Consider the following 11,521-nt stretch of genomic DNA (forward strand, 5'->3'; position numbering starts at 1 on the left):
AGAGAGAATATGGAAGAGAAATGGGAAGAGCGAGAGGAAAGGAGAGAGAATATGGAAGAGAAATGGGAAGAGTGAGAGAAAATAGAGAGAATATGGAAGAGAAATGGGAAGAGTGAGAGAAAATAGAGAGAATATGGAAGAGAAATGGGAAGAGCGAGAGGAAAGGAGAGAGAATATGGAAGAGAAATGGGAAGAGTGAGAGAAAATAGAGAGAATATGGAAGAGAAATGGGAAGAGTGAGAGAAAATAGAGAGAATATGGAAGAGAAATGGGAAGAGCGAGAGGAAAGGAGAGAGAATATGGAAGAGAAATGGGAAGAGTGAGAGAAAATAGAGAGAATATGGAAGAGAAATGGGAAGAGCGAGAGGAAAGGAGAGAGAATATGGAAGAGAAATGGGAAGAGCGAGAGGAAAGGAGAGAGAATATGGAAGAGAAATGGGAAGAGCGAGAGAAAAGGAGAGAGAGAATATGGAAGAGAAATGGGAAGAGCGAGAGGAAAGGAGAGAGAGAATATGGAAGAGAAATGGGAAGAGACAGAGAAAAGGAGAGAGAGAGAATATGGAAGAGAAATGGGAAGAGCGAGAGAAAAGGAGAGAGAGAATATGGAAGACAAATGGGAAGAGCGAGAGGAAAGGAGAGAGAGAATATGGAAGAGAAATGGGAAGAGCGAGAGGAAAGGAGAGAGAGCTAGAATATGGAAGAGAAATGGGAAGAGCGAGAAAAAAGGAGAGAGAGAATATGGAAGAGAAATGGGAAGAGCGAGAGGAAAGGAGAGAGAGAATATGGAAGAGAAATGGGAAGAGCGAGAAAAAAGGAGAGAGAGAATATGGAAGAGAAATGGGAAGAGCGAGAGGAAAGGAGAGAGAGAATATGGAAGAGAAATGGGAAGAGCGAGAGGAAAGGAGAGAGAATATGGAAGAGAAATGGGAAGAGCGAGAGAAAAGGAGAGAGAATATGGAAGAAAAATGGGAAGAGCGAGAGGAAAGGAGAGAGAGAATATGGAAGAGAAATGGGAAGAGCGAGAGAAAAGGAGAGAGAGAATGGGAAGAGCGAGAGGAAAGGAGAGAGAGAATATGGAAGAGAAATGGGAAGAGCGAGAGAAAAGGAGAGAGAATATGGAAGAGAAATGGGAAGAGCGAGAGGAAAGGAGAGAGAGAATATGGAAGAGAAATGGGAAGAGCGAGAGAAAAGGAGAGAGAATATGGAAGAGAAATGGGGAGAGTGAGAGAAAAGGATCGAGAGAGAATATGGAAGAGAAATGGGAAGAGCGAGAGAAAAGGAGAGAGAATATGGGAGAGAAATGGGGAGAGTGAGAGAAAAGGAGAGAGAATATGGAAGAGAAATGGGAAGAGCGAGAGGAAAGGAGAGAGAGAATATGGAAGAGAAATGGGAAGAGCGAGAGAAAAGGAGAGAGAATATGGAAGAGAAATGGGAAGAGGGAGAGAAAAGGAGAGAGAATATGGAAGAGAAATGGGAAGAGCGAGAGAAAAGAAGAGAGAGAATATGGAAGAGAAATGGGAAGAGCGAGAGAAAAGGAGAGAGAATATGGAAGAGAAATGGGAAGAGCGAGAGAAAAGGAGAGAGAATATGGAAGAGAAATGGGAAGAGCGAGAGGAAAGGAGAGAGAATATGGAAGAGAAATGGGAAGAGTGAGAGAAAATAGAGAGAATATGGAAGAGAAATGGGAAGAGCGAGAGGAAAGGAGAGAGAGAATATGGAAGAGAAATGGGAAGAGTGAGAGAAAATAGAGAGAATATGGAAGAGAAATGGGAAGAGCGAGAGAAAAGGAGAGAGAATATATGGGAGAGAAATGGGGAGAGCGAGAAGGAGAGAGCGAAAATGTGGAGGAGAGTAGTGAGAGCGAGAGAAAGGGAGATTGGATCGAGAGAGAGAGAGGGGAAATGAATTTAGACAAGGATTAAGAGTCGAGAACTGTACAACGAATTGTCTTCTTTATCTAATTATAGGGAGGGCTAGAGAAAAGGAGAGAAAGATAATGTGGAAGAGAGACAGAGAGAGCTAGAGGGAGAGAGAGGGGTGAGATATAGAATGCGGAGGAGAGATGAAAAGATGAAATGAGGAGCATACGAACCTACCGCGCGATACCTCATTTCATCAATGACATTAATGTGTGGCCGTTGTCATTCGTTCCGATCCGGATATCCGAGCGCTAGCTAGCTCCATCAAGGAGTTTCAATATGGCGGCGATATAGATCTAGCAAAGATTGAGACTGAATGAGATGGAGATTGTTTAGCTTGGTGGTGAAAAGCAGAACAAAGACAACTTGGTAAGTATTAGTAGAAGACGTAGATGTTATGGCTAAATATAATTTTTCGTAATAAACAGTTAGAATACGACATATAATATTGCGATAATAGAACGTACCAGCTCGAGCGTTTTGACCGCAGCTGCAGCTACATGACTGCCCGCTAGTTACCCCTATGATGGGGGCTCATTGCCTGGCCAGACTCACGGGCACGAGCGATCAGCGATGTGTATATTTACATGATTTATGGGACACTATGTATCATATCATTGTATGCTCACCTAACATTTCACTCTTATTCTCTTAATATCTGATCTCATCTTAATCCTTACATTGTTGATAGGAGCTAGGTGTGCTGAAAATATCAAAATTTGAGTAAGAACATTGTCATTTCCACAAGGAGGTAGTGGAGTCAATTTGACATTGTAAAAACATGGGTATATAGCCTATAGGGTACACACATAGGAGCATCACTATCCTGGCTGTGTAGTAAAAGCTGTGCTTTTGATTTTCAACATTTCAAACACCACTGTACAAAACTCAACTGATTTCACTCAAAATCGGTACTTTAGTGACAATTGATGACACCTAAATAGCAGTAAAATACATTTTTTTCAACTTACTGATGTTAAAAAGAATAATTTAAAAATTCAAATTGTAAGTCTAGTGTCAAACTTTGCTTACAGCTGCATCGACATGATTGTGTACATTCTATGCGATATTGTGTGGTGTGTATATTTGTGTATAGACTTCTAGGTCCCTGCCTCACAGCATGTACAGTGCTAGAGGTCAATACGCTTTAGCATTGACTCTCTATGCTTTGCTGGAGTGATAGGGTATAGGGATTGTTACTTACATACATGTTATATTAACAGGACATCTATATAGGTCTATAACCCTAAATGGTATATCAACAGGACATCATAAAAACTGGTACCCTCACCCTAATCCTAACTCCTACCCTAAATTCAAAACAATATTATACAAATATACACTGCCTTGAGAGGTTCTGGTTAAAACTATGCGCAAGAGGTGACTCCAGCAGCCCCGAAGCAAATGGTACTTTAGGAGTCACCGAGGCCCATAGTTTAACCAGTACCTCGAATAGAAGGCATGGTATATTTGTTTTATATCCTGCATCAAAATTTATTTAAAAAAACAAAAACAAACAGAAAACTTTGTCCAGTCAAATATAATAAAGTGTTAAGTGGTTTACATTTATTGAAAAAGGAATAAAATGGATAACAACAAATATTATCTGTATTCTGTACAATAAAACAACTGAAATTGATATCAAAAGTACAAGAAAATGGAAATGTAATGTACCAATAAAAATTGCGGTCAACAATCATCGAGAGATGAAACATAAGCCGTATAACTCTAGGAAAATAGTATACATGCTTTTATTTTATACTGCAGTTTGTTTGGTTTTTATTTGATTTTCGCCTTTTTGTCCAAGTACAAAAACTGAGTAACAGAGAAAATTTAAACGTAAGGTATGACTACAAATATGCAAACAATCATAATTTATGTGAAAATGTGATTTACATAGAAACATGTAATAACTTACTTTATATTCATATACAAACCTGGATTTATGTAGCGCTTATTACGAAATACAGTCTCTAGGGGCTTTACAGACATTATTACCTGGTCATCGGAATCATTCAATATGCACCATCTAAACTGCTTGGGAAGTATTCGTATCATGTGGTTACCATGAGGGCATATGGCAATTACAAACACAAAGGTTTCCGTTATCCTGCCAGGTCCCGATTTATCTCATTGGTAGGCTATGGAGTGGAAAATGTAGATTAATTACTTGTGAAAGGAAAATTAGAGCTGTGCTGTGTCTAGTATAGTGTTATGAATTTAAAGTATTATTCTAATTATCTGTGCAAAAGTGCTGGAGAACACCAACATAAGAGAGGCTTGACTATGATGGTGGCCTCAATATAAAAATCTTATGCTGAAATTTAATTTAAAATGTGTTCACACAAATTTTGTTTAAAAATTGATTAATTATTAATTGGCCTACCAGTATTTGCCAAGAAATACTACTTGTCTTCGGCTCGGAGGGATTTTAACGAAGTTTCTGTAAACCAATTACACTTTCCGACCAATAATTGATCATATTTATTGACTGAACAATAACACTGAGTGCCCATAGGAACTCTATTCATTCAGATGGTCATATCTCATATTCTAATTAGACTACTTTTCTTATCCTAAATTTTTTAAGGATTAGATTTGTTTGATCTTAGAGCCTTGAAAGACAATTTTGCATTTTGTAACCCCTTTTTTTTAAGAGAACCTGAACATTCTTGTACCATGCCTCGTGTTCAGTACAGCCGACTGCCGATGGAGGACAATGCCGACAGCAGGCAAGCCAAAGACTCTGTGGCCTTTGACTTCAGCTCTGTGGCCTTTGACTTTGGCTCTGTACACAGCTTCAAGTCGGTCTTCTCATACAGCAAGGCAGTCCCACCTTACATCAATGAGGTGAAAGGTGAGGCATGGTCCAAATCAGGGGGGAAAATACACGGCAGCTTGGGACGAATTAGCCCCAGAAATGTCCAAAAGAGCCCCCGCAAGTCATAAAAGAGCCCCAAAAAATTGCATAGAGTTCAATGCAAAACAAAATAGAGAGTGTTATTTTCATGCAAGCAAGCATTAAAAGTAGCCCCGAAATGTTTAAAGTATGTTTTTCCCTGGCCCAAATAGGGATGATGAGGCTTTTGCCCTTGTGACATCTACTCTAGGCTATAGGCTTTTAGTCTAGAAAATAGATATTAAGAGATGTTTTCCTTTTTTTTTTATTTGGGAGGGTCCTAATAATAGACCTTTTCAATATATACCACTGGATTCATGGAACTTCGGTTTTTAAGTTTGCTAATAGGACAAATCATCTTTAAACTAGCCATCAGCAAGATGTAATGACCAATCACTTTGCTAATTAAATCATGATTGTGCTCATCATAGTCGGTATGATGTTGATGTTACCCTACGTACACGTACCTCTTGCAGAGTCTTGCTGTCTCCCCGCAATGCTTTTCTAACATTTGTTGCTATCCATTTTCTACAGAATACAAACCACCGGTCATATCCTATATCTGCAATTCCGTGGTCATTCTCCTGAGTTTTATCCTGCTCCTGTTGACTTTTCCCTTGTCAGGATGGTTAGCTATAAAGGTAGGTACAATATTCTTATTAATGACAATGATGGCAGCGTCTTATTGTTTGTACTGATTATTTCTGTCAAGCCGTGACAAACCTAGCACTAACTGCACTATAACATTATTATCTCAGTCATGGCTGAGCTGCCAAATATATAGCGCTTTTTTCATATCAGGAAATTTTTTACAACTGGGTAGATATATGTAGCCCAAGACAATACAAAATTACCAAGAGTTGCAAGACATACAAAAGGCATCTAGTAATAAAATGAAGCATAACATCATCGATAGTATTATCTATTTTTTTTCAGATGGTTCAACAGTTTGAGAGGATAGTAATTTTCAGACTAGGTAGAATGAAAGCACCACAAGGACCAGGTAGGAATTCTCTCCTTTAAACTTCTAACTTACTTCTTTAGCGACTCCATTGAGAAGAATGCAAACTCATGAATGCTTTGCTATTAACAAAAATTGATTCTTAAGATATTTGGCTTTTACTTTAGACTGCACCTTATAACAAATTTCTAGCAAGTAAGGTAATTCCAGTTCAATCATTTGTTCTTACTACAGCAGAGGAGTTCATTTTTTATACTCGACTGATATATTTCTAAAAATGTTAACTTGTAACTTCATACAGTAAAGCATGTAGAAACTTCATATTTTTGCTTTAAACAGCCTATAACAAATGTTCTGATTGATCGCTAAACAAAGTATCTATTGTCTAACAATTTACTGTTACAGGTATGTAACTTTGAAATTAGTATTAAACCTTGATTTGTTTACAAATGCCACATTTGAAATAATTGGATGAGAGTTGTTCTGATTGTTGGTTTTCCTAACGTATGTGTCTACAGGTTTTGTTCTTATCAATCCTTTCATTGACAAATGGAAGAAAGTCGACATGAGGACTAGAGCCTTCAACGTACCACCGCAACAAGTGAGTCCAAGTCTAAATAGCATATCTATTATTGACTACAATTAGAAAACGTATTCAATGATAAGATTGCACTATCCCAGAGATGCCAACCGTGCCGTTTTTTTTGCTAACGGAATACGGCAGTATGTTTTTGTATGTTTTACTTTAAAAAAAAATTTAATTGATGTTTTTCTGAATTTCCGTTCATCGGCTTTGTGTCATATGTGTATAATGCACCTAAGTCGTCAAACGATGCACGCAGGGCGGTGATACGGGCCCCAAACTCTGCACGTTGTGAACAACCCACGTGTACTGTATACACGTCGCGCTCTGATCCGGGGTCGTATACATGGTACCGCCGTTTTTTAAAAGCTGCTCTCGAAAATCCTGTTTTTGTCAAAAAATACTGTTTTTCCTCTTAAGAATACTTATTTTTTTATGATGAAGGTTGGCATCTCTGCTATCCCTGTGTTGAAAAAAATTGTGTTTGTTCTGAGCCATATTTAAGAATTAACCTTTAGTTACCCATTCCTTGAATAGGACTTAGAATAAAGAACATTTGTTCTGAAAGAAAGACGGACCTTTTTGTGAGGACCTCAGGAGATTCTCTTGGAGTGGTGGTGAAATGTTTTCAAGACAAGGTCAATGTGCTGGTGCTTTTGATGAGAGGTGTGTTCTCCAAATACCTACTATTTCTTTGGAGGAAATGTGAAGTTACCTGTCCCTTTTTTGCACTTAATGTACCTGTAATTATGTATACTTCTGGTGTATATATATATATAGAAATGGAAAATTTGATTAAAACTCCTTTTGTGCCCTTATGCTGGTCTCATGATTAATAAACATCTGTCCATTCCTATCTTTGTTTACATGAACCTTTCTCAGCTATTGACTTCCAATGGAGCGGCCATCTCAGCGGGTGCGACGATCTACCACCGCATCACCGATGTGGCCCTGTCCATAGCCTCCATCCAGGACATGAACCACGCCCTGCGGAACCTCGGGCAGACCATCCTCCTCAACCTGCTCAGCTCCAAGGAGCTCTCCGACATCGAACGTGACAAGGCCCTCATCACTCTAGAGATGCAGGATCTCATGAACACTGCCACACTCAACTGGGGCGTGGAGATCAGCAGAGCAGAAATGTGAGCTTTGACAATATTGACCCACTTTTGTTTAGTATAAACGACACTTTGTATGTATAGAAAAGATAACATTTTTTATTAGTGGGGCTGCTGATGATACAGTGATTATCCTGGGTTTGGGGTTGAAATATGTCAGAAAATTTACTTCTGGAGGAAATTGGTCAACAAAGTTTCCTTTATATATATATATATATATCACCTGAAATATTTTCTTTTCTTTGCTCGTCTTATAGAGACGGGAGAGCCTAAATCTTAGCAAAGGGTCTGAAATGATGGTGACAAGATTCATTCCTGCTCATGATATCTGCACCATCTCCTTGTGATCTTTGAAATTTGATATCACATCACCATTACTTACCTATACATTTTCATGAGAAAAGGAAAAATAATCATTCTCATGTATGATTTTCATGTAATGGTGATATTTTTGTTGTTGATAAATTCAAATAACTTATAATGCTGTGAGGATCATTTTTAACGAATCATTTAAAAGTTTTTTTTTATGATCCTCCCACTTCAGACACGTAATTACATTTGTCTGTATTTTAAGATTATATAATATTGTTTTTATATTTGTATGGAATAGATAAATATGTGAAAATGAAACCAAATCTTATTCCATTCTATGTACATATAGTTCTGAGATAACAGTGATTCAAGATGCAGTGCCAGGATCTCTAGACTTCGAAAAAATGACTGGTGTGTTGGGCCAAGTTGCAGGCCAAATGGCAGGTATGAGAACAAATTCCTCTATCAGGCTCAAAATATGTATGTAACCATTTGGTTTATGAATCTGCTGTGGTGGTGATGCAAAGCTGTTTCAAATTATGTAAACTGAATTTTTTAATTGTTGCAGGAGTACATAGTGGTGGCAAATTTGATGTTTTTCTAGGGAGGCGGGAATGGGTAGAATTGATTGATGCTCATAAAAGAAGATGAAATAAATTATGTTCTGACAATAGTTGTTCTTATGTATTATGACACTTTGAACTAAAAGTCTAATCAGATCATTGCATGGTTAATAGTAGTAACAATAATATTGATATGTCTTGTTTACCCGGGATAGCCTTATCAGTATTTCTGCTGTTCTTGCTGAGGGCCCTGCAATCATATTATTTTGGTTGTACATGGCTATATTGAATTTAATTAACACCTTTTTTTTGTAACACTGATTAATCAGCTGGAGCCAAAGAAAAAAAGGGGGATCCGTCATCGGGCCTTGCATCCCTCCTCTCCATGGTAACGGCATCATCCAACCAAACCCCTTCCCTCACCATGGCTTCCTCACCCAACCCCTACCACCAACCAAGCCTGACTGCACCTCGCCCTTCTATACCCGTCACATCAACTCTGGTAGAGCTGGGGGGTAATACTCCGGCCACGCCCGAAGAGCTCCTCCAGCTGGTCCAACCCTTACTCAATGAGCAATTGGTGGAAGAAATCGGTGCTGTGTTTAAGTTCAGCGTGACAGGTGCAAGTGGTGGAGTCTATTATCTGGATTTAGCAAGAGGTATGTGCTTCTCACAGCTCCTTCTTTTTTCTTTTTTTCCCTTAAATTCAATTGAATGAATTGAAGGATAAATACCAATGCAAGGAAGCTGTGCTATATCACATACCACTTGGTTTGGATAAATTTTGTTTTCATTTGGTCATTAGATGTGGGGACAGGAGGTAGAATATTCAAAATCAATAGTTATTATTGATACGTTAATGTCATATTTGTGATTATATGTTTCAAAATGTAGTAAATAGAGTATTCATGGAATTAGAAATTGAAGTGTGTGAATTTCTCATTTGAATCATTTGTACACAAGGCATTTGGAGAATTACAACTTGAACATTACCATAAAGTCACATGCAGCCATATCTATTAATATATCAAATTGATTGAAGCATTCAAAGACAAAACCCTGCTTTGACTAACTCTTTATTTGCTGCCAATTGACACCTCAGACTGCCAAATTTTTAGGAGGACTTCATGTGTGTTCTGTATACCTAAATTGTGTAACAAAAGTTGATTGTGTTAGTTGACAGCTTGTTCCATTAGTCCGCCAAAGCAAGTAACAAGTTAATCTATTTATTTCCCATTTTTTTTCTCATAACAGGTGCAGGGCAAGCGGGTGTAGGACCACCCCCTTGCACCCCTGACGTTACCCTCACCATGTCTGTAGATGACATGCGGGCCATGTTTGAGGGTGAGCTGCGCCCCGCCATGGCCTACATGGCGGGTCGCCTAGAGCTAGAAGGCGATAGGAATATTGCAATGACATTGGAGAAAGTCATCACTAGAATACGAGAGGACCACAGATGATCAGCAGTTAGGAAGTGTGGTGGTGGTGCAGACGGAGAGAGAGTGGGTAGGGTGGGGCTCGGAAGAGAGAGAAGAAGGGAAAGACAGAGAGAGAGAGAGAGGCAGGGAAAGAGAGAGAGGGGAGAGAAAGAGAGAGAAGGGGGGACAGAAAGAAAGAGTGAGAGAGAGAGAGAGAGAGAGAGAAAGGTAGGATAAAGAGTAGGGAGAGAGGCTGACAAGATCAGGGATTGAGTAAAACAAAAAAAAGTAGAGAGAGAAAGGAACATTGTTAAAGGGTTAGAAAGAGAGGGTGGGAATGTGGACAAATAACAATGGAAGGTGGTCAAATGTGCATTTATAAGAGAAAATCATGAGTAAAATGAAGAGATGGTGAAATATTATTGAAACTAGTGCCATTGAAGATGAAAAATTTCACTGACAAATATTAATGTACTAGTATTAATTCCAATTGCCCTGTTTATAATATGATAGAGAGTAAGAGTGAGAGAAAGAGAGAGAGAGAGAGAGAGAGAGGGATGTAGGCATTGAGAGATATTGATGAGAGATTTTAATCCTTATCGTTAGATAAGGGGTTAGAGTTGTGAGAAATGCTAATGTCAAACTTATAATTTATGCTAACATGGTAGAAGCGATAGCTCAGAAAGATCACTTTAATGAGATCTGTATTTATATCCCTTGATAAAAGAATGTATGCCAGTTAATTTTTGAATGTGATAAAAAAATAATTGAAATCTGTGGATCTTATTCAGAGTGGAAAAAACTATGCATGAAAACACATATTACTACATGTTATTTTCCTGTAGATTATCCTATGCCAATTGAGTTTTACATACATTTCAGTCTCATACGGTAATTAAAACTAAACAGAAGTAATATGCCGTAATTATGCAACTCGTGTACTAATTTCTTTTACAAAAATATTACTAGCATGTTTGCCTGTAATGTTAAGTTTTTCTGCTTTTGTGGTATTGATGTATGCTCAATATTTATTTTGCATGCCAACTCTCATCCCCTCCCCTCAACAGTACCCAACAGTGTTTGTGTGCAATTATGCTGTATACAATGTTGATATAATGTACTATTTATGTGTACAGTAGGTATGTAGATAATGAAGATATAGTCTTTGATATGTAAATAAAGGAAGAAAAATATATTTTTAGACTCTTGTTATTGTTCAATCAACTCTTTTGCTGTAAATCAGCATCTATTGATCAGTGTAGAAAGAGGACTTCTGAATAGTTTTGTGATTCATAGACTTGTGGTTCTTTGCATGAAAAGGCACATTATGCGGGCCCTCTATATCCCGCAGTGTGTTCTGTTTTTATTTCAAGCAGTTTTCTACCAAGCTTGGTACTTATTCAGTGTATGTATGTTCTACAAAACAATGTGTTTATAATGATAGTGATGATGATAGTTTTGTCTCTGTAGGGATAAATGATTCTTTTTTTCCTGTCAATGTTTGTGCAATAGAAAATTGTTGTACTATCAATTATGACTGTTGTTTTTGTCTTTTGTGTGGTGATGGATGTCAAGTGGAGGCTTTGTTGCTCAGAGGAGAAATGGTATAGGGAGGAAGAGATGGAGAGAGAGTGGAAGGGAGAGGGATAGAGAGAAAGAGAGAGAGAGAGAGAGTGGGAAGGGGTAGGAGAGAGAGAGAGACATACAGACAGACAGACGTACAGAGAAAAGAGAAAAGAGATGGAGGG

The 11,521-nt window shown here is 38.3% G+C and overlaps 1 protein-coding gene across 2 annotated transcripts; it reads left to right on the plus strand.

Moving 5' to 3' along the window:
* Positions 1-2,151: 2,151 nt before the first annotated feature.
* Positions 2,152-11,304, plus strand: LOC579579 (stomatin-like protein 1). 2 transcript variants are annotated; one of them, XM_779686.5, is made up of 9 exons: positions 2,152-2,288; positions 4,577-4,776; positions 5,353-5,459; positions 5,755-5,821; positions 6,298-6,380; positions 7,245-7,504; positions 8,142-8,236; positions 8,685-9,014; positions 9,610-11,304. In XM_779686.5, exons 2-9 carry the CDS (start codon positions 4,599-4,601, stop codon positions 9,813-9,815), a joined length of 1,326 nt encoding a protein of 441 aa, XP_784779.2. In that variant the 5' UTR covers positions 2,152-2,288; positions 4,577-4,598; the 3' UTR covers positions 9,816-11,304. The 2 variants fall into 2 exon arrangements, with proteins under 2 accessions (XP_784779.2, XP_030835748.1); XM_030979888.1 differs by having other exon boundaries at positions 4,614-4,776.
* The last annotated feature ends 217 nt before the right edge of the window (positions 11,305-11,521 follow it).

The sequence above is a fragment of the Strongylocentrotus purpuratus genome, unplaced genomic scaffold (assembly GCF_000002235.5).
Source record: "Strongylocentrotus purpuratus isolate Spur 01 unplaced genomic scaffold, Spur_5.0 spur5_scaffold_10, whole genome shotgun sequence".
In the NCBI taxonomy this organism is placed as follows: Eukaryota; Metazoa; Echinodermata; class Echinoidea; order Camarodonta; family Strongylocentrotidae; genus Strongylocentrotus; species Strongylocentrotus purpuratus.